This window comes from Dipodomys spectabilis, unplaced genomic scaffold (assembly GCF_019054845.1).
Source record: "Dipodomys spectabilis isolate Male_0828 unplaced genomic scaffold, ASM1905484v1 ptg000061l, whole genome shotgun sequence".
NCBI lineage: Eukaryota > Metazoa > Chordata > Mammalia > Rodentia > Heteromyidae > Dipodomys > Dipodomys spectabilis.
In genome coordinates, this window is record NW_024870738.1 from 1,262,392 (window position 1) to 1,286,688 (window position 24,297).

A 24,297-nucleotide genomic window follows, 5' to 3' on the forward strand; every position below is an offset into this window, starting at 1 on the left:
TGCTTAAAATTTTGTTTTTAAGTTGTGATTTAAAAAGAAGAGAAAAATAGTTAACTTCATAAGTCTTGACAATTATACAGACAATGTTAGAAATGTTATAGCCTCTGTATAACATAAGTACTTGATCTAGTAAATTCAGTTTTCTTTTATAAAGTCAGTTAATACATTAAATAGTCACAGGAAAAAATCAGTGGAAAGGTTAATTTTGGCCCTAAAACATTAATTTTAATCATTTTTTGCCTAGCATGTACTATTGTACCTATTATTAGGGTAGAACATGATATTTCAACCTAAGAATACAGCATACATTAAGCTGCAGGCATGGCTCAATGGTTGGTCACCAGCTTAGCAAGTGTGAAGCTCTAAGTTCAAATCTATGTACCATGGAAAAAATAAAAGAACAGTAAAAATATATTACACACAGATCAAGTGAGGAGAGCTAGCATTTCCTTCTTATTGTCACGGCTGTGGCCTTTGTGCTCCCCTCTTCTAGATCTTAATAAAGAATTTAGTTAATATGAACTATAATAATCACACTATGTTGTAAAACACCGGCATTTGAGCCCCTATTTAAATCTATTTTGGTATGTGTTACCCAGTCTCCTCTTATTCCTCCCTTCCACCCTTTTCAGACTCTAGTAATCACTATTCTACATTCAAATGGGATTGTTTTTAAGCATCTACATGTGAGAGAGAATGTGGGACATTTGTTTTTCTGAGTGTAAATTATTTTACTTACCACAAGTCCTTGACTTCCATCCATTTTGCTACAAATGACAGAATTTCATTCATCTTTATGGCTGAATAATTCTCCATTGTGTACATTTGCCACCATTCATCTGTGAACGGACACTGTTTCTATGCCTAGTTATGGAAGTTGGTTATCTTAGATCTCAGTTCTTAGCATTGTTGGAGCATTTACCATTTGCCAAGTGACAGGAGTGGGGCAGGCAAAAGTTAAGTCCCACGTTCCTCAGAGATATCGCTTGTTTTGTCTTCATACTGAACCCTTCAGGTAGTTCCACTATTACCTCCACGTATAGGTGGGGAACTGAAGCGCAGACTAGCTAAGTAACTTATGTTCCCTACTCTTGTTGAAGCAGGAGTCAGGAGCCAAGCGAATAGAAGTTTTACCTCTTCTCAATTCCACATGTTACACACTTTTCTGAACAGATTCTCCTTCAATTTTATTCAATGTGGAGAATCCATAGAAAAATTATATACGTATGTCCCAACTTTATAAATGCTGCTTACATATGAAAGAAATCCAGCTATAACACCAATTGTGTCTGGGTATACATTTAGCATTCACTTCAGTGATTTTAATATTTGTGGACAACTTACTTCCTGATACTTCCCGTTGCTACTTACAGATTTTCTTTTCTACTGATCACATTCTAGATTAAAGGATAAATGCACATTTTTTTCCATTGAACTGGAGAGGTAAAATATGTCTGAATTTAAGAGCTAAAATAGAGGTCTCTTAGATGGAGAATGAATTTGGTTGACGTTGCAAAAGAAAAGCTGCTAAAATACAACAACAATGCAACCAAAGAGACAGTTAATAGGCTCTGGAAAAGAAAGGGAGAGGAATTTGTGTTTGCCAATATGAGAAAGTGGGACTGGTGTAGGCTAAGAGGCCTAGGTGCTCTATTGGAATAGGGGAGCTATGGCAACATCATATATTTGTCTGTAAGGATCCATATACACTTTCAGTTGTGCTGTCTGATATGTTCTATGTCCCTTGCCTTGTCTTTCAAATCATCACTATAAGTTTTGTTACTGTAATAACCTTAAAGCCCTGGTTGCCTGGAAGACAGATGGGTTTCAGGATGCTGCTAAATAAAAAGGCCTCTGTCCTCTCTTTGGTGGACATCAGAGTGGTAATACAGGAAGAACCATAAGAGAAAGAGAAAATGCCTTCAATAGAAGCAGAGAAAGAGCACTGAGGATCACGAACTTATGATCCCATAGAAGCATACTGGGGGAAGTTTTTACTTTTTACCAGAACAGAAGGTTGATTTCATGTATCCTGATGTCAAAAGACTGGAGATCCCTAGTGGCCAATTTGAGTACTAGAGAAACTCAATTTTTTTTTGGGGGGGGGGGGAGAGGGGAGAATGTTGTTTGCTCAAACTGTGAAATAGACAATGGCATACTGCTTCTTAAAAATAAATATGAATACATCAGCACATTTAGTCAAGTGATTTGCTGACTTCAAAACAGCCTGATGGATTTTTTTTCCAACGAAACCTGTTATTGCCTGTAATGAAAGACTCTATATGCAGTAATCACAACATACACCCTTAAGGTTGATCACAGCATCTAAAAAATCATGATACAGGGATTTTTAGTTATACTCAACACATTTTTTTCCTCCAGTAACCTGATTGGTTGTTCTAGGTGCCATGAACGATATAAATTGGGCTTGCAGTTGGATGCAAACCATCGGATCAAGCATCCCTGAGTATCAGAGAGATTCACTCAGAATACATTCAAAGGTATGTGGATCTGATTCATGGTATCCTTTATGTTATGCTTGCTTCTTTCTCTGCATTGCATGTTTAAATCTTAGTTACAAGTGTATCTTGCATTTCTAATACTTTAGGTTATGAACATAGTTACTTCTTCAGTTGGCTCATAATTAAATTATGCCCTGAGTATATAAATGCATTATTTAATTTCGAATGCAGTAAAGTCTTGGTGAAAGTTTACTTCCAGAAACTCAAACCTCTTTGGATGACAAATTTCACAGAAAAATATTTTTTTGCTTGCTTATGAATTAAGATAAAACTAATGCTTTTACAGGCTGTGATCCATTTCTTTGAAAAAAATTAATTACATCAAATGGAACCAAGTACAATATGTTTTTCTCTTATTAATATAGTTATAAAAATAAACAGGGGTAGGAGTCAGAAAACTGACATTATCAGACATGATATTTACTTTCTATATAAATTCAAAATCAGTCCCTTCATATTTTAAGATGGCCTTTCCACTTCATGTCCCAAAGGCCTTATTTCAATACTTACAGTGCAGTGTCAAACAAAAAGAAGATACCATGGATTAAAGATGGAATCTTTTAGGTAGAAATCATTCTACCTAAATTGTCCTCTCCCTTTGGTTCAACTACATCTTTTGCTGCATATCTGGCATTCAAAAGTGTAGAAAGCTGCATAATAGGAATATCTAGAACTAAATCTTAGTCTCTTCTTGGTGGTTTTCATAAATGACATATCTTCTCTCAAACCATTAGTCTTTACTTTTGGCATTATAAATGTTCAGGTGAGTTGTATAAGAAGATTTATGTATCTTCCTGCAATAAGAGTATAAAATATTATGCATTTTGATGATCTTCCCAACTTTTAGAATTAACTATATTATTTTAATCATGAATTATAATTTAGTTTATATGACTCTGCAGCCTGTATAGGCTCAGGGAAATAGTATGCAGGATCATGTAATCATACATTATTCATGGCCCTGTGACTTGTTTAGTTTTCAGCCTAATTTAAAAATCATCTTTATCACTATAGTGACTGTATTCTATGGTATGGGCTAAGAACTAGGAATCGCTTGTCAATGAGGTCATTTTCACAAAGAATGAACCCAACTTCTTTACTAGTAGCATGCTAGTGTAGATGATATATATTGTATGGCACATTAACTTTATGCATTTTTAAGAAGTGATAAGAAAACCCAATGTTGACTTACATTTCAGAACCATCCAGAAATGGGGACCTGGATTTTGTTTGCCTGCCTCTTGGGAGCAGCTTTTGCTATGCCCGTGAGTAGAAAAGCTCTTGTCACTAAAATCTATGTCTAATTTCACATGCATGGAAATGAAATCTGCCACATAGTTGGCAAATTTCAGTGTTCAAAACAGTGAAGATCACATATACTCAGATCTCTGTGTTAAAGAAACCCAAGAGCTTGAAAGAAACAAGGCAGACTCTCAAATGTCTCCACCAGAGATTCTCATTCAGTACAGTGGGGGTGGGGCCCAGTACTCTGCACTTGAACAAGTACAAGGGTAACAAAGTGATTCTGCTAAAGCAATTAGCTTATAAATATACTTCCCACCTCTTCTGAAGGGAGCTATGAAAGGTTTTCAGAACAAGTGTCTAGGTAGCCTTAGGCAAATCCTACACAAAAAGTTCTCAAACCCAATTTCTCTCAAGTTTCCAAATCTCTTCTTGTCCTTGGAATACCACTGCTATTTCCCTTCAGGAGGTAAGATTTCTACATTAGGACTTCCCTTCCTGAATCCTTTGGTTCTCAGAGTTCCCAACCATTTGGTGCTAAGATTTTAGTGTAGCTGCTTGGAATCCTGCCTTATACCAAATGTTTATCAATGTATTTTACATTCAAATGTACCAAAGACTAGGAAGCCTGACCTACTCTCTAGACACTGGTACATGGAACAGAGAGCTAAGGTCACATGCTGCCAATGCTTTTCAGTGGCATAAAGAGCAGTTGATACAACCAGAAGCCAGTAAGCTTGCGTACCTGCCTCTTCTCTTCCTCTGTCACCCATAAGACCAAGATTCTGTGCTCTGCCTTCCTGAAACCCTGCATTGTGGTAATTCCTAGTCCCAGGAGGGACCCCTGCATTACAAATTCAGCTATTTTTTCCACTCCTCAATCTAACACCCTTACTCTCAGAGGGCTTGGATCTAGATAGCACAGGAATGATATTACCTGACTAAAATAATTAACACTCAAGTAAGGATGAGTAAATCTTCATAAAATACAAGCATTTTTAAAGGATAGAATAGAGGGAGATTTTTCTGCATGCTGCTCTGTCTGCTTCATCTCCTGCATCTCAGAGTCACCCAGAATTCCACAAAGCAGGCATCAGTCAATTGTGGAAAACACCGACAGTCCTGGTTGAGATAGTTAGGTTGCTTTTTGTTGTGAACGTTTGCATATTCTTCCACACACTGTTGACAAGCATAATACAATAGGTTGGCCATAGATTTCATAAATGGACTTTGATTGTTGAGGGGAGGGATTTAGGATGTTTCCATTTTGCTGTACCCTTCTTGTTGTCATATTTGCCAATATTTGCCATCTAACTATTCCTTTTGTTAGTGTTGATGTGTCATTTATTCATTTACTTTGCATGGTAATAATGAGGAATCCCTTTGATATTGAAGCATACAACCAGCTGATTTACAAGGGATTCTTTGTAAAACAGTTCTTTTCTTGTTGGTATTTTTAGTTGGGTGATAGAAACATACCTCTCTCCCAACCTGGTAGAATTTCACCAAAAAGCAGACTGGGTGGGGAGTGGGGGAGGAATAGGGTAGAAGTCCTTGTCAACATGGGGTACATGGGCTTGTCTGTAGATCACTGGAGAATAAATATATGCTTGTTTCTGTTTCTAGGTCTCCCATTAAGAAACTATAACTCCTGGGCAATTCATTTAGCTTTGGGGCCTCTTTAAAATAAGAAGGCTTCTTCCACAAAGCATTCAAATAAGAAGTAGATCTCAAATATATTCTGCACTATATAGATTTTTTTTAAAAAGTAGTTTTACTCTCCCTTAATGTGAACAATTGCATATTGACTTAATCTCTTCCTTTCTCTTCCTCTCTTTTTTCTCTTTCTCCATCTTCTTTTCTCCCTCCCTTTCTCATATTTTCCTTTCCTCTTTTCTATAAAAGCTACCACCTCATCCTGGGCACCCTGGTTATATCAACTTCAGCTATGAGGTAACTTTTCTATTTACTAATTTTGACCATTGTTTGAGTTAAAAATGCCCTGAGCACTTTAAAGAGTAGTTGTGTTGAGTTCTCATTCAAAATGTTTCTCAAATGGTCACATTTTCTCAGTGCCCACCACTAGCTTCCTAATTTAAGCCCTGGCATATGGCCTCAAGGCTGAATTGTCCTGGAACCCTCCTTCCTGGCCACTCTGACTCAGTCTCTACTCCTAAATATGACTACAAATTTATCTACCATGAACTACCATTCAGGGGAGGCTCTATGGTAGGGGGAGAAAGGGAACTTGGCTTGAATAGCCTTGTTATAATCCTAGCCTAGTTAAGATGTTAAGATTCCTTCTAGCTGGAATATTCTTGATTCTAAGATGCTAATACTCTATGTGTGTCCTTCTTCAGCTTTGCTGAAAAATTAGTGACAAATGGTCTATGAGAGACTGCAGAGCGGTGGCAAGCTTGAGTTCTGGAAATCAGGTTTGAGGTATTCCTCAACCCCAGACCAACTTACAGGACCTTGGGAAAACTGTTTTCTCTCTCTGGAGACTTTGTTTTCCTCTGATGGAGAAGGGAAAGAAGTATAATCACATTCCAAAACAAAGTGATATTTGGAGAGTAATAGAGTTAATAGACACAAAAAGTGCGGTGTCATGTTTAACTTGAGCAAGGTTACTCACTTTTTTGTTGCACTAATAAAATGCTGTACTGGTGGGAAGGAGGCCTATACTTGAGGTTAAATAAGTATATACTGTTCAGAGAGGGATGAAATGTATTGTTCTCACAGGTTCAGGTAACAATCTGTGAGCCTCTCTGTGCAGACAAGCCGAAGAAAAATGTTAGTTAAGAAATTGAGGCAAGCTTTTTGTTAAACCTTTAAACAGTTGACTTACTCGAGGATGAAAATATGTGCCTTAAGGAGGAGGGGCAGTGTTCCTGACTCCTTTTCTCCATGGCGACATGAGATTTAAACAAAATACATGAATATTACATCACATGAGTATGTCATAAGTCTTGCTTGTTTGTTTTGCTCTTGCATTGGAGAGCAGGAACTGTGGAATGGAACATTATTACCATTTTTGTAACTTGAATCCAATTAATGACCTTCTGTAAGTCTTTATGACCTTGTCTATAAATGTGATGATGATGGTACTTGCCTCGGAGCTGGTGGAAAAAAACCAAACATGTGTGTGATGGATGTAACATGGCACCTGACACAGAAGAAGCACCAAACGACTGTTTACCTTCTTCTTTCTTTTGTAGAAGTCACATTCTCAGGCTATCAATACTGACAGGACTGCATTAGTGAGTCTATATTTCATACTGCATTAGTGAGTTTAGTATTTAGTTTATATGAAGCTAAATTAAATCAAACGCATCCTAATGTCTCTTTCTCTTAAGGTGCTTACCCCTTTGAAGTGGTATCAAAGCATGATAAGGCAGCCGGTATGTAGATGTTTTCTTCTTTACCCCCTTAAGATATTCGGTATGCATTTTATTTCCCTTATTAAATAGTGAAATAGCATATCTACTCCACTGACAGACACTATTGGGGATTTTAGTTTGTAAAAAGATATCTGTGTACACTGTTAGAAATTCCTGCAAAGGAGAAAAAATGACTAAAATATTCATATGGTCATAAATGACAAACACTGCTACTTCTCCAGTTGGAAGTCAACTGAGCCAATGGTAAACCTGACTCTCTGTTTCTCACCAGTATCCTTCCTATGGTTACGAACCCATGGGTGGATGGCTGCACCACCAAATCATCCCCGTGCTGTCTCAACAGCATCCCCCAAGTCACACCCTTCAGCCTCATCACCACCTCCCCGCGGTGCCAGCTCAACAGCCCGTGGTCCCCCAGCAGCCAATGATGCCAGTTCCTGGCCACCACTCCATGACTCCAACCCAACACCACCAGCCAAACCTCCCTCCATCCGCCCAGCAGCCCTTCCAGCAGCCCTACCAGCCCCAGCCCGTTCAGCCCCAGGCTCACCAGCCCATCCAGTCCCAGCAGCCTCTGCACCCCATGCAGCCCCTGGCGCCACAGCCACCTCTGCCTCCGATGTTCCCCATGCAGCCCCTGCCCCCCATTCTTCCTGATCTGCCTCTGGAAGCTTGGCCAGCTACAGACAAGACCAAGCGGGAAGAAGTGGTGAGTATACCTCCAAGCCACTAAAAGACAAACCTTGGGAAATGGGCCTGTACCATGGGCCCAGCAGTCGTCAATTCTCAGACAACTCATGTAGTTCCTACTGATGCGCTAACCACAGGCCCATGATGCTATTAGTCCAAGCATGTGGTGGAGCTTTGTATTACAAATGCATTTGCTTCCATGGCTTGGTAATTAAGACCACAGATTTCAGGGTGAGTTTAAATGCTATGATTATTGAAGCCCAACCAGAATAGCTTTTACTGAAATACATTAATTTTAAAAGGAACAAGTGGGAAGCACAGGGTTTTTTTTTTATTTCAAAGGTTTAATTACCTTGAATTGACTATCAGATTTCCCTCTAAGAATCATAACTCTGTAGAGAACAGTTTGTAGCAAAAAGCTGCCACAATTTAGCATTCAATCTATTTCTATGTATCCACATGTAATCTAAATTGATAAATGCCATTATTATTGTAAATGCTACTGAGAAGCAAAGAGAACAAAGCAGAAATGATCTGCGTGGGGAGCCAGTGTATCTGGGATCTGGTCCTGGTTTTGCCAGGAGACTGTACTTTATAAGTGAATTCAAATTTACAGATGTTTTTCCCTCTTTAAAATGGGGAAAGTAACTAAATCAGATTATAATATATGTCTTCATAATTATGAGCACATGTAGGTAGAAGATACAATTTTTGAAAATGGACTGGATCAAATAATCTGGTTTCTATCACTGATTATTCTAGTGTAAAGTATGTTTTTTCTGTTTATATAGAACATACACTTATTTATATATTTATTAATACTCAGCATCATAAACTTGAAAATGTGCTCATACCTTGCTTGCTAAAGCTGATAAAAAGATGACATTGAGAAAGTAGTTTACTTTTTGAAAATTTAGTGTCCTCCTGTTTAAAATTAGAGTATAAATGGTAAACTATCAGAGCTATTTTATAAAAAACAAAATAAGATCATGAAGTCAGAGCCTAGCAGGTATGAAATACCTGATGAAAAGTTTCATTTCTTTTGGTATCATCAGGTAATAGGCTGTATGTCCTATAGGTAGGGATGTAATATTTGAGGACAACCAGATAATAAACTTCAGAAATATAGATTTAAACTCGGTTGTACATTGTTTTTGACAAAACTGAAGCCAAAAGTGTTTGGCAAAAGGTATAAGGTATTCATTAGAAAATGTTTGTAAATTATTTTAATTATTCCTTTTGTTATTTTTTTTCAGGATTAAAAAATCAGAAAAAGAGAGCTGAAGTGGATACTTCAGTTGCTTTTAGGAATAACACAAGAACACAATGATTTGTGCCTACAATTGCTTTACTCAGCCATTTCTGTAACTAAAAATAACTATCTTTAGCAGACAATAAAATGTTTTAAAAATCATTCATGTCTTTGTGTTGAATTCAACTTAAAATTTCATGTCACTGTAGAGAACACTTTGTAAACGAACATTTGTGAATAAGGTAGGACCTGTTTACTATTACTCATAATTAGGCCTTTTGACAGGTGAATCAGGACTAAGTTTTTATACTACCTCAAAACATTTTTTATAAAAAAGAAAGTTCGGACGGGGAAGGTGGCTCAGTGGTGGAGTGCTTGCCTAGCATGCATGAGGCCCTGGGTTCGATTCCTTAGCACCACACAAATAGAAAGAGCCAGAAGTGGCGCCGTGGCTCAAGTGGTAAAGTGCTAGCCTTGAGCAAAAGAAGCTCAGGATAGTGCCCAGGCCCTGAGTTCAAAGCCCAGGACTGGCAGAAAAAAACAAGAAAAAAGAAAGTTCTTTCATGGGTAATAATAGTAGATGAAGTGAAATACAAATGAGACTCACTCTGAACTAAATAAAGTTAGTTTAGAAGAAAAAAATCTTTATATTGGGAAAGATAAACACCTAAAATGTTTATATTGTAAAGGAAATCAGGATTTGAAATTCTGGCTCTATACTTCACACCAGATTCATAATCCAAATCCAGCCTTCTGATCTCATTCTACATAAAATATTTTAAAAGAAAACTATGTGGTATATGTATATAATGTAGTGAATTTAAAATTATTGAAGTAATTATTCTTCCTAAGAAATATTTAATAATGGAGCTTCAAATAGAGAATCATGATAGCTTTATATACAAGTCATTTCTCTCACTTCATAATCTTTAAGATGATAAATTCTACTGCATAGTCTTCAAAACATTAGCAGATGCATAAAATGGACTCAAATCAAGTTTTCTGTCCCACTCATATTTATATTTGAATCCTTTTTCCTCCTACACCCACACAAAATTGTAAACAGTCTTTGCAGGGTTTATATTACACAGCACCCACAGTAACTTTAATTCCAGTACCTTTGTGATTAAGGCCTCTTAATCATTTTCTGGAATGAATAAACATAACTTTACTGGGAGAGTGTCAATACTTGAGCAAAGAACTTGATTTTAAAGAATTTAGAGCCAATAAGAAATGGTAAGAAAGCTTCTAATCCATTGGCATATGTCACCTTTAGTCAGTCGAGGAAATATTTATCAAGCACTCTCTCGGAGAAGGTACTATGTCATGTGCTGGCAAAAACATCCTTAAAGATGTTCTAACTCCCCATGGTTAAGGAATCTAGGATCCATCAAAGGGGTAAAATAAACTCATCAATGCTGATGAGAGAAGGCCAGATGGTATTAATGCCATGACAAAAGTCCAATCCAAATGCTCTGGCAACCATAATTGCCAGCTGTCCACCAGCTTTCCTCGACACTCCTTACTGGCTGGCAGAGCTGGAACAAATCCCAGCATACATAGTCTTCTATGAGCTCAGGAGAGATGAGCTCCATCCACTGCTTCAGGGAGTGAATGTGCAGTCCTCCATGCCAACAATGGTGGCAGTGATTATTTGAGGGACAGGTTGTGATGGACCCTGAATACTGATTGAGCCAAGAATCTTAGGAAAGAAAAAAAAAACAACTAGAGAAACATTTACCTTCTAATTACAAAAATGCAGAGATACATGCCAGGAAATAGTGCTTAACTCTATTTTCATATTGCCTTACACTGAGGGAGATTTCATTGTTATATTGCTCAACTATTTGATTGGATTATTCTTTTGAGGATGTGATGTCTGAAGCTATGGCTGCTGTCTCGTGACCTGGAAGAGGATGTGGAAAATGAAAAGTCCCCTGGTTCTTGATGGCATCATTCCTAAAAGCAACTGAAGTGACTACTTCAGTTGCCCCTGGATTAACCAACCTGAGAACCACCTACAGCTATATATGTTGCTCTTTCTGCAAAGAGCAGGAGCTGTGGAACTGAATATAATAATCACTTTCATGACATAAGTCAAATGGATAACTTCTTTAACTCTTTACGACTTAATCTAGAAAGTGGGGGAGATGATTGTTGTTTCAGAGCAGGTGAGAAAACATGGACAATGTGCGTGTGGTAGATGCAACAGGGAACTGGACACACAGCAGCACTGGCTACAGGTTGAGCTGCTTTCTTTAGAGAACTCACAGTCTCAGATTGTCACTACTGACAGAACTGTTTTGATGAGACTGTAATTCATACCTCATTAGTGAGTTTGTATGTTAGATGAAATTAAATTAAATCAAACCCATTCTAATGTCTCTTTCTCTTAAGGTGGTTGCCCCTACGAAGTGGTACCAGAACATGCTAAGGCAGCCGGTATGTAGATCTTGTTTTTAATTCCCTTAATATATTAGGCATGTAGTTCAACTCCCATACTAAGTCAAGTATCATGTCTACTCTACAGGCAGATAGTTAAATCTTCTACTGCTGAAGTTCTAATGGAGGTTAACTAGATTCAAAGAACAGGGAGGTTACTGGGAAAGCACAGTGTCTATATGGTAAACCTTTGAAAATTAGGGATTGCAATAAGTTCTCTTTTAATTTTAATAAGTGCCCGAACTATTGCTATCCTTTATCTCATGTATTTCACTTTTGTGCTATCCTCTAACTATAATGTACGCTTTACAATATGGGGTATGAATCATACACAAGAGATTGGCTTTGATAAATAACAAAAACACTCATATTTAACTTATCCACCTATCTCAATAGCACTGAGGATGGAAAAAGCAAAATTATCTGAATGTAATTTTCATGTATCCATGATAGTAACGGTTATTACATTTTCTAAATCAAAATATAGATAATGTAGAATGATAATGCAATGGACTATTTGAAACCAGAGATGAATAACTGAATTATAATGCACTGACTACCTGCACTGTCTAGGATGGTAGTCCTATCTGGCTTTAACTTTAAATGGATTAAATAAAATAACATTTAAAATTCAGTTTCTTGGTCACAGGCCATTTAAAATGGGAGAGTGTCTCCCATAGTGACAGCATACATATGGGCAATTTCATCAACTCCACTGACAGCTGATTAGACAATGTTGTTCTATACTGTTCTTTCAGAAAGGAAAGAACAATTTCCATTAATTGAAAGAATGTAAACAAAAGAAAAATACAACAGCTTTACTGGCTAAAACTGAAGATCGCAACTATCCACCAGTGATTTTTCTAGGCATTCCAATGATCACAGTCTCGTATGGGAGTTTTCTGAGATCTACAGAAGTTTCATTCTGTTTCTTAGGTCAAACCACGCGCATCAACATTGGTTCTCCTCTGGTTCTCTCTTTAAAAACAGATGAATCCTTAATTCCAGTAAATTAATTTCCTTGCTTGTATGAGAACTATTTTAGCATCAAAGGAATTTTCTTTTCTTTTCAGGCCTATAACCAACCATATCCATACTGGAGGTAGAAGGCTACGCCTGCCCTTGACCTCGTGCTTCACATGCCAAGAAGCCAACATTTATGCTGAATAAAAGATAAAAGAGAGAAATTTTGTTTATCTTGAGAGTGATTTATTGCTTGTAGGCACCAGAAGATACTTATACTTTTCTTTTATAGTTCAAAATAACAATGTAGTATTGGGGTATGTGCATACACATAAACATAGGCAGACAGACAGACACATACACAGTTTACTACAGTAAAAAAGATTTGAGTACAGATATATGCCATTTGAGCAACTTGAAATTTTATGTAAAATCTCTCTCCAGTCCAATCATTTAGGGAATACATACATCTAGTACTTATTTTTGTCACCAAGGCACTTAACAATTTATCCCCTAAAACTTTTATCTGGAAAAGAAAGATCAAGCTGCTCATTTCATTTCCAAAGAAAACAAATTTAACTCCACCTTTCCTAATTACACAGATATTTTAAATATAGGCTTCTCCCTTAAATTTTCCCCCTTGGTAGTGAACTATAGCAAACAAAATACCAAGTCTGAGCTAAAATATATGATAAAATAGCAGACAAGTGTTCTAATTATAGTAGTAACCCGAGACCCTACTGCATACAGATTAATATAGGAACCACATGGAAAACATGATTTCAACCAAGTTCCTATATCAGAATAGAGGTGGCATATAGTAATGTTCCAGATTGTTTTAATAAAATATTAATCAGCTGTTTTGCTGTGAAATTCTTGTTAGTAGGAGTTTTTACTTCATGTGAAATGTCTCACTCTTCTAGAAGATAAATAATAACAAAAAAACATTCACTGGCAGTGATGAGAAGATGTTTTTAAAAAGTTGCAAGAAGACGATACAACATGGTGGACTAGCGACAGGGCAGTATCAGAGCTCTGCTCAATCAGAAAGAGAAAGCTCTAACCAGGGAAAAGAAAGCAGTTAGTACCTAGTGCCAAGGAAGAAACATCAAACTTACAACTCAGAAAGAGGAGAAAAATCAACCAAAGAAAAGGTTGCGAGGAGAATACAAGAGTAGTTTTTTGAGTCCCAAAACATTTACGCAAATAAATCACATCTATGTCTTTTATGAAAAAAAAAACCAAATTCATAAGGTCCCTTTATAAATACCATTATCCTACTGTCAACAACAACTACAACAAGAACAACAGCAAAATCTCCACTGCAGAGCCCGGTACTTATTATCTTCTCATTAATTAAAAATTTTCCCACAGTAGGCCCCCAAATTTCAAAATATCCAAATCATGCTTTCTCCTCCCAATCATTTCCCATGCTTTATGTGTAGTTGTGGGATGGGAAGGGAGACAGACCCCAGGGACCAGTTAAATGTCCATTCAATTGCAGTGTTGGCTTCTAATGTTACGGGAGCGGGCAGAGAATGGAGCAGGCTTTATAACTAGACTGTCTGGTCCATAACTGTAACCATGGCATGCCTGCTGTGGACACTTAAACAAATCTCTTAGCCACTCTGTAATTCAGTTTCTTCATCTAGAAAAATATACTGGTGTCTTGCTCTGAGTCTTTCTAGGTTAATGATCCTCAAACTTAATTATTTGGGGGGAAAGGGGTAGACAAATGCAGAGGAGAAGAGGAGGAGAATGCAGTCAAGAATTCAATGTATATTCCACAAAATTAAGAATTGTGAGAGAAAAGGTGGGCAGAGGATGGATGGGGGAGAACGCTGAGAGAGGTGACATTGATTGAGATGCACTGAATTCATAATCTACCTCGTTAAATATCAACTCCTTTGTACAACTACTTAAATATAATTAAAATATTTTTTTAAAAAGGGAAAAAAATATTCTTCTAACTTTATAGGTTCCCACAGGGAACATAGTTGGAAGGAGTGATGTAGAACTTTGGAGGTATCATGGAAGTTTTCTGTGCCAAAGGCTCCAATCAAACATCTCTCTCATTTATCAATGTGTGATCTTTGACATATACTCCCTAAATGTGTCTCTTACTATTTGTGATCATGTATGACCCCTGTCTTTTCCTTCCTTCCCCGGATGCTGCTCTTCACCTCAATGCCTCACCCTGAGGGTAACAAGAATGTAATCTACCAAGTATGCGTCCTGAGCTACCGGAAGACTCAGTGGAAACCAGACTAAGAGATTGCCTCTCTCTGAAAGTCTTCCTTTCTAAGGGCTGAGTCCGTGTCTACGGTGACTCCCAACTCAGACCCATACCTCCTGAACTGGCTAGTTCCACGGAAGGATTTCCTTGACTACTAGTTCTCATACAATGATAACCAGGCTCCCCTGGGGACATTTGGTAATGCCTGGAATCCAAGTGGCATCTCCTATATAGAAGTCAGGGATGGTGATAATCATCTGATCATTCAAGCACAGCTTTCCAAACAAAACATTAGGAGCTGGCCTTGAGCATCAGTACTGATGAGGTTGAGAAACTTTACATTAGGGAACTCTGGGTCACCCTGCATCACTGTAAGCCCAGAAGTCAACGTGCAGAAGACTGAGGTTCATAACAGTTCTAGAAATTGATCCACATATTATTGACATCACTGAGAAAGGAAAATTGAGAGTTCAAATGATTAAAACTGGTCAACTTGAGATAGGACCACAGACAACAGGCGTTCACTTTTCTCCATCTTCTTCATGAAATTACAGCAACAACTTGAGGAGTGGCTGGAATGGTAAAGGGAGTGTGCAGGATTAGAAGAGGTCTGCTTCAGGAAGAATTCTAAATCAAAATCATCTTTCAAGAGTTACATGGTTCTTTGCTTCTTCAGAAGTTATGTAGAAGTGATCAAAGTATGTTATATTCCTGTATAAAAAGTATAATGAAATCCCACACTTTGTATAATGAATATACACAAGAAGAAATGAGTTATTTGGGAGGAGGTCACATAAAAATGGCTATCTGAGCAATAAAGGGAAGAAAAATCAAACTATTAGCCACAAGCCACCTACTGGATTAAATTTAATTGTCATTGTCTAGAAAGAATTCTGTTACTTGTATTTGGAAAAAAAAAACAATGAGAAATGAGTAGTTTTGTGTTCAGAATGGACAGAAAATTTATTTATTTATTTTTATTTTTTTTGGGGGGTCCAGTTGTGGGGTCTGAACTCTGGGCCTGGGTGCTGTCCCTCAGCTCTTTAGCTCAAGGCTAGCGCTCTACCACTTGAGCCACAGCACCACTTCTGGCTTTTTTTCTTTTCTTTTTTGCTTATGTGGCACTGAGGAATGGAACCCAGGGTCTCAGGCTTGCAAGGCAAGCACTCTACCACTGAGCCACCTTCCCAGCCCCTGGACAGAAAATTTAAAAGACATATACAGTTTCATGATTTTCAGAACTAGCACTCTTTAAAAGTATTATTTAATAAATATAATAAAGTTTTGTTATAAAATTATTATAAACCATGCATCCATGGAGAATATACAGCAGCGTGTTTTAAGTGGAGGAGACCTGCTGTGTTGGGGCATAGGTCTTGGGCAACCTCGGATATATAACAGACTGAAAGCACAGAACACCTCACCTGTCCAAACAGTGTAGCAGACTGGAGATGAGAAAGGAAAAGGAAAAGCTGAGAGTGAAGATCGCACTTTACCTCTTCGTCCCCATGGGCCACACATTAGAAGATCCACGATTGACCATGAGGTCAGGGAAACCTCTTCTAGGGATCTTCTTTCACTAGTTCACATGGCCTGGACTGGTCAGGATGGGAAGTTAACATATTAACATATTTTCATTTCAAGAAACTACTTGTTTCTACTATACTCTCGTGACCAGTGGACAAGATCCCTGAGGTAGATTTAGAAAAATGCCTGGAAATTGGTCAGTGTGCTTACTGTTTGCACCATGAGTTGTCATTAGCATTAAAATCCTACACTGTAAAATATGATACACATAACTTGGAATATTTACTGGGCCCATAATTCAGGCACTGTTCTTATCACATGATATATATTAATTAGATCACTGAATTTGCACATTATACAGAAAACTGTCTCTGTACTCAAGTTACAGGTGAGTTTTCTAAACTTTTAACTTCAACAAGAATTAAAGCTGTTTAAAAAAGAAACACAAACACACACTGTCGCCTTTTGGATGACTTATTTGGAAGGTAAATTAATTTGTCTTCTGCTTATAGGATCTGAGTTAACACAACCTATATCTATTTGTAACAGTAAGAATTTCACTGGATCAGAATTATGAAACTGATCTGTCCTTTTTTGCCTGTTCATCTGCTCTATCAAGGATTCACTAAAGAGCAAATTGCAGATCAAACTGAAGAATTCTTAATCTAGTAACTGCTCTGCAGTTACATGGGGAGAGTAGCCTCTCGTGTAAATCACCACAGAGGGGTGAGGTTTATACAAGACCTCTGTAAACCTTGGCAAGCATGATCACACTAGGGCAGTGCTGCCATGACAACCAGAGGAGGCCCACTGATTCCAGCCGTGGGGGGTGCACTTGAGCATGGACAGTCCTCACATCTTCCTTATTTTCAAAGGCTTGACTCTCATTGCTTAGTTCTGAGACAGCTTAGACATGAAATAATGATATCTCTTCTAAAATCGATGGCCTTGTCCCTCCTAGATCTTCCTTCCCAAATAAAATCCTCAGAAGGCACAGGCAAGATACACAAGAAGACCTTTCAAGTGATACTTTAAAATCCACCAGGAATGACATGAAATCAGAACTAATTGGTTTGCATATTCTTTCTACTTGACATTCAATGCCCAGGTGAAAATATATTAAAAGGTTCAAATATCTCAATAGCTTCTTGCATTGCAGCCGCAGATGTTAGCTATGAAGGCAGCAGTGGAAACTGGCTCCTTCTACAAGGCCCTGACTACAGAAGGACATGTTTGCAAATTTACACAGCTGCATGCAATAACAAATCAGGCTCTGCAGGTTTACAAAATCCCATTTTCTGTTTGTGATGAAGAACTTGGCCTAAACCTGGTTTCCACAAATGCTTTTTTTTTTCTGAATCTGAAAAGAGGTACAACAGAGCAACTTCAAAATCTATTTCTTTTTCAAGACAGTCGTCAGTTTTCAAACTACTTATACAATCATTGCTAAAATACACAGTTCCTATCAGTAGATTTTACAAGGACAGTTGGAAAAGAAAACAATGGCTTTGTGACTCCCCATGTCCCTTTCAGGTAGGAAACAAATTGTTGCCAATGAATAACAATAGGTCTTCAGGAACCTGCAATGACTACAAGTTGATTTATTTCATGGCTGTTATTAAGGTAAGCAGTCAACATGAACATATGGTCATGTTATAAATTATCACAAACTAAGAGCAGCAAATTTTCTTTGGAAACAGCTTGCCCTTTAACAAGTAGTAATTTCTATATTTATAGAACTATATAGACACAGTGGCATGTAAAGAAATATGCAAGAGAATTAAAGTGGAATGCTGACATAGTTTAAGATAATAGTCAATATGTGAAAAAATGTGTGAATTCACCTTGGTGATGTTAAAAACACAATTTACTTACATACAAGACAAAAAGAGCAGAAATCAAAAACAGTGATGAAGGGGAATCAGAAGCAAAACAGAACAAAAATGACTACTAGAAAAACCCACAAAAAGTAAAATTAAAAAGAAAAACTCTTGTTTTCAATTTTTCTGGAGTTCATTTCGATAAGCATCATTTTATATGATCCTATGTACATCGCTAAGGGGAAGCACAGGAATGGCGGGACAAAGGGTAAGCTAATTCAGCAGTGATACTAGACACCATGTTGAACTGAACTATACAATTTGTGGGAGTTTGGGAGAAAAAAAAACTGGGAGAAAACAAGGGAAAAGGTGATAGTTTCAAAAGAAATGTACTCAGTACCTAACTTATGTAACTACAACTCCTCTGAACATCACCTTTACAATAAAATTAAAAAGATAACCCCTCTCTCAATCCACCAAATAAATGTTTATCTGGTTACTTTAGAAGGATTTCAAGAAACTTCCACTTGTGCTATATACAATCATCAAGTAGCTGCGATCTGTGGACATTTTGGTAATGTTCTAGGAGAATTTTGGGAGTGTTTCATATTAATCCATAAAACTGCGATCATAAAAAGGATAAAAACTTTGGTTTGGTAGCTCAAGCCTAGAATGGTAGGTAGTCGGAAAGTGGAACTCTGAGGATTGCGATGAGGCCAGTCTGGGGAACAAAGAAGACTCCATCTCAACCAATGGCGGGGCATGGCTGCGTATACTTGTTATCCTAGCTACAGGGGAAACTCAATGGCTGCGTGCAATGTTGCACATCTGTTAACCCCAGCAACTTGGGGGAAGTGCAAATAGGAGAATCAGAACCTAGGTTGGTTTGGGCATAAAGTGAGTTCCTACTTTGAAAACAACCAATGCAAAAGAAGGCTAGAGGTGCTGTTCACGTGGTAGAGTGTCTGCTTAGCAAGCATAAGAGCCTGGGTTCCATCCCCATGAGTGTGATAAAAGTGGAGGGGGGATAATAAGATTTGCAACCAAAGCTATCTATGTCATACAAGCGGCAAAAGCAAGGCTTCTGAACTGATCATCTGCTTGGCCACTAGGAGGTCAACAGACCACATTATGTCATTCCACTGCAGTATAGAAGGAAAGATCGGTATATCATACATGCACTAGCTTCCACGGCAATGCGTGTTTTTGTCATTAATTGTCATTCATTATAGAGACTGAAAGCCAAAGAAAGTCTTGATAGCACTGATGCTCAGTCTCACTTCTGTCACAGATGATCTAGGTGACCCCGCCATAGTAGCCTCACCAGCAGCATAAAACCACTAGCTGGAAAGCCACTAGGGCATGCATATACAACAGCGACATCACAAACCAAATGCGAGGTACTTTGAAAAGATGGGATAGCGTCAAAGGGAGGGGGTAGACAAATGAAGAGAAGAAGCAGAGGAGAATGCAGCAACGATTTCAACCAGTATCTTACAAAATAAAGAAAAGTGAAGGAAGGGCTGGGTTGGGAGGGATGGCTTAAAATATTGAAAAGGGTGAAATTGATCTTGATGCTCTGTATTCATAAACTACTTTGATGAATGACAAGTCCTTTGTATGACTCCTTAAAGATTTATAAAAAATATTATAATAAAGCACCAGTATGCATTTTAAAATACATCAAACATGGCCAAGTATCAATGGAAGAAAAGCCCAAAGACACAGAGGAAAAGGGAGGGGGTCCTCTTTAGGATTTGTTTTAAGCTTTCCATAAAAATACAAGCGTTTGGGCAATGATTCGTTAAAGAGTAGTCAGCATGGCTCCAAACCCCCCAACCTTCTCCTAAGGACACCTTCAGTGTCATCTGAATCATCAGATGTTGGAATCTGAAAGAATCTCATGGAGGACGCTGAGCAAGAGACTCCTTCAGAGTGTATTCCATCTTTCCCTTGACCCTTCTGTGTCCCTTCCTCTGATACTGCTCTGGGAGAATTACTCATCAATGCCTTTCTACTCCCACTGGCTTGAGTCCTGCCTTGTTTCTAGTACACAGAGCCTGAAATGCACACATCATATCTCCATACTGTTCCAGGAACCTTACACCTAAGCAGCAGCAACAATAACAATATCAGGAAGAATTGATGCCCTATCCCCCACTCCAAGCCCTGTCTAGTGTGGTGACGGAGAAGGAAGCAGGAGGCAAGGACAGTGCTTTGAGCTAGAATGGCTAACCAGGGAAGCTCACCAGGCAGGATGTACAGGAAGAGGTCCTAGAAGGAAGGAGGCCTTGGGGTCACAGTGACCCTCTGATTCAGACACCCTGGGGAGCTCTTCACTCTGAAAAGCCTTCCTGGATGCACTAAGCCAAGAGACCCAGAGAAGCTGTCCAAGGGGAAAAGTCAAGCTTGAAAATTGGTAAATAGAAGTAAATGGTAGGCTGGCACAGACAGATTTTAGTTAATAGGAATTGGTAGAAGCGAGAGATGAATGTTAGGGGGAGAAATCATTTAAATAGAATGCGAACTCATGGTTCACATGGTAAGGGACACATATTCAGAATATATTAAAAGCTCTTAAAACTCAAAGTTTAAAAGAAAAGCAACTCAACTAGAAATGGGCACAGGATCAGAACAAACATTTCTCTGAAGAAGATATCTAAGTGACCAGTAATCTCATGAAAACATGTTCACTATTGCCTATCAGGGAAATGCATATTGGAATCATGTACACTACAATGGCTTAAAAAATAGGGATTGTAAAGATGGGGTCTCCTTGTCCATTGCTGATGAGAATGTAAGATGATCTGAAAAATAGTTGATAACTTCAAATGACTCAGCATTTCAACTCCTAAGTATTTCGCTGAGAGACCTGCGCATCCAATTCTGTAGCAACATATGTACATTAACGTTATAGTAGACTTATTCACAATAAACTCAGATTGAAAACAACCTAAATGTTCATCAAATGAAGAAAGGACAAACAAAATGTGCCATATACATACAATAGAGTATCATGCAGCCATTAGAGACAATGGAGCATAGACACACATTACAACATGGGTGAACCTTAAACATATGCTGCTGAATGCAAGAAGACAGACACAAAAGATTACTTGCACAATTCTCTTGGTAGCAAATGTCCAAAGTAGGCTCATCTAGAGTGATAGATTAGTGGTTACTAGTGACTCAAAAGAATGAGAGGAATGGAGGATAGTGAAGATGAACGGTGCAGATTTCTGCACCATTAATTATGGTAACAGTTGTGCAGCTCTGTGGATATGCCACTGAATACACTTCAATGGGGAAATTGTGTGATGTGTGAATTTTATCTTGCTAAGTATAAAAATGCTATAAAAATGAAATATTGATTCTTGTCTGCAGTAGCCCTTCCCCAATGACACTGAGCTTTTCTGAGGCTACCATTGCTTCTGAACATTCACTGATATGTCACAGCAAGAGTTACAGGGAAAGCAAACTTCCATCTTAGGATGGAGCTACAACTGCTGGACCTAGCACCTGGAGTCTCCTCAACTTCCCTTCTCAGTCATTGGTGGTCAGGGTGCTGCTTCAGCTGCACAACGTGACTACCCACTCATTCCGGACTCATCTGTCTTCTCTTCATGCTTCTGGCTCCACTTAGGAGAGTTCTTCAGAGTTGACAGTTATTGTTGTATGCTATTTAACCTGTAGATTAAATGCCACACTGGAATCTCATAGCTCAGTGAGGTCTTCCGTCATAAAATTCAGCAATTCCCCTCCCCGCCCCCTCCCCTCCCCTCCCCTCTTCTCCTCTCCTTTCCTCTCCTCCCCTCCCTTCCCCTCCCCTCCCCTCGCTTCTCCACATCCCTTCTCTCATTTCATCTTCCCTTCTCTCCTCTCCTACCCTGTCCTTTAATTTTCATTTTTCTTTCTTTCACAATACCTATTCTTTCTTTTTAAACACATTCTTTTAAATGCAGCATTGCCTGTGTGGGCCATTGTGCATTTTCACTGTTATCTATATAAAACCAATTATCAGAAGGTGACAATGAAGGAATCTAATGAAGAGAATATTGCCGTGGTCACCAGGTTAAAAAAAAAAAACCAGCATTCTTATGACAGCTCATCATCTAAGTACTACATTACAGCTTATTATTTTCAATATCATTATTATTAGTGCTTCTTTGTTTCCATATCCTTATCTCCCCCACAGATTTTTGGGCACAAAGGATCGGTGCCTATGCACATTATTTCATGAACAAAAATGATGCCTATGTTTAAAATTTTGTTTGAAATAGCGCACTCTGCTAATAGAATTGAAGTCTCAAAAGAATGATTTGCTAGTTGCCCTCAGTAGCAATTTAATCTGTCCCATTTGGACTAATAAGCAATTCTAACCTATTCTACATTTGTCTTAAAAATTTTCAATCGTTAAAGCCCTACATACTCGCCAGCTTTCCTAGTTGAAAGATGGTGGATGTGTGGAGTCAGCTTCCTTGTTTAGGATATGAAACAAACCAGTGTTTCCAACAGAGCCTGCCCGGACTCATTCTGTACTGAAAAGTCCATCCAGGCTTCTCAAATGTACATGGTAATATATGTAAATTAAGAAAATTTGGAGGGACATGCTATGTTACTTATTAAGGGGGGAAAGTGAGGGAAAAATCAAAGGATTTAATAATTTTATTCATTGGCTTACGTTCAACAAATCTGAAAATTTGGCCACTACTTAGGTTTGCAAATTTCTATGGAAAATGAACTGTGTTTGGCAAGCTCCATGAAATATGAGACTGATAAAAATGTTTCATGCTTTCTCAAGACCTCCTGCCACTGTGTGGGACTGGAAAAAATGTTTAAATGGTGATTTAAATACTGGAAACAAATACTTTTCTATATCCAGATGAAGTAATATAGTTCTGTGGATATCAAAGCATGACTCAAATTAAAGTTTCTTTGAATTTTGATTAGGAGATCTTTCATCGACAGCACGAACCTCAGATTAAACAAGCTGAGTTCAGTAGGACTCTGTTTCAAAGTCAGAAATGTTAATGGAATAGTTTATTTTAGAATATAGAGAATTCTTTAGAAATTGATCCTAAGGTTGTTAGGAAGTAGGTTTGAACTTGAAAAAAAATTATATCAAAAGAGATAAAAATTATTATCGTAACAACCCAAATCATATAAAAAGGACATAGTGGTGAATTCCACTGAAAAGTTCATGACTCTCAAATACTATCTCCCAAACAACCTGAGTTTTATAGAGTCAGCTATTCAACTGCCTCTTTTCTGCTTCTACCTGGTATCTCAGGGTCATATCAAGCGTCACTTATCCAGCAATGAACTGCTGACTTTCCCTTCTGGCAAATGTGTTTGTACCCTAGTCTCTCACATCTTGAGATGTGTTTATAAATCATTTATCACATTGCCTGGCATGCATCACCCACTCAATAAATGTTCTTGTTGTTGTTGATGATGAAGATGACTGAGGATGAAAATGATTTTTATCCACCCAGTTAATAGAGCCAGAAATGGAATAGTATTTCCTTATTCTTTTCTTGACCTGACATCTCACATTTAATCTATTATGAAGTTCTCTCAACTCTATCTCCAAAACAAATGAGGAATTTGACCTTCCTCTCCATCTCTATTTTCATTGACTTACTTCCAGTCCCCATGAAGCCAACCTACCCAGCCATTCTTGCCCCTGCCCAACTAGTTGCTCCTGGGGGAAATCAGAATGATCTCCATAAAGACAAACCTTCATTTTAAGATTCTGGGCGCCAGTGGCTCATATGCCTGTAATCCTAGGTACTCAGGAGGCTGAGACCTGAGGATGCTGGTTTGAAGCCAACCCAGACAGCAAAGTCAGAGGGACCCTTATCTTTAATGAACCACAAGAAAATCAGAAGTGGCACTGTGGCTCAAAGTGGTAGAACACTTGTCTTGAGAGAAAGAGCTCAGTGATAGCACCCAGGCCCTGAGTTCATACCCCATGACCGACCAAAAACAAAATGCATAGAGCAGGTCTTCTTGACCACCTTATGAGGTAAGTAGTTTCATTTTACAGATGAGTAACTGAACAAAGAGTGGCCGGAACATGTTCAAGATACTTGGCATTCAGAGACAAAGCACGAATTCACATTCCAGTAGTATGGTACTAGAACTCTTTGTTCAACTGCTACACAAAGTTTTATGCCATTCCCTAGCTTTGAAAAACAGC

General features: G+C 38.2%; 2 protein-coding genes across 4 annotated transcripts in view; one reads left to right on the plus strand and one right to left on the minus strand.

The window, feature by feature from the left end:
• Positions 1-24,297, minus strand: part of Arhgap6 (Rho GTPase activating protein 6) — a 434,012-nt gene that overhangs the window by 114,660 nt on the left and 295,055 nt on the right. The window lies entirely within an intron of this gene.
• Amelx (amelogenin X-linked) lies at positions 2,439-9,260 on the plus strand. Of its 2 annotated transcripts, none has more exons than XM_042680444.1 (6): positions 2,439-2,501; positions 3,722-3,787; positions 5,670-5,717; positions 7,121-7,165; positions 7,437-7,874; positions 9,112-9,260. In XM_042680444.1, the coding sequence occupies exons 1-6, from the start codon at positions 2,439-2,441 to the stop codon at positions 9,115-9,117; spliced, it is 666 nt and encodes a 221-aa protein (XP_042536378.1). In that variant the 3' UTR covers positions 9,118-9,260. The 2 variants fall into 2 exon arrangements, with proteins under 2 accessions (XP_042536378.1, XP_042536379.1); XM_042680445.1 differs by having other exon boundaries at positions 7,509-7,874.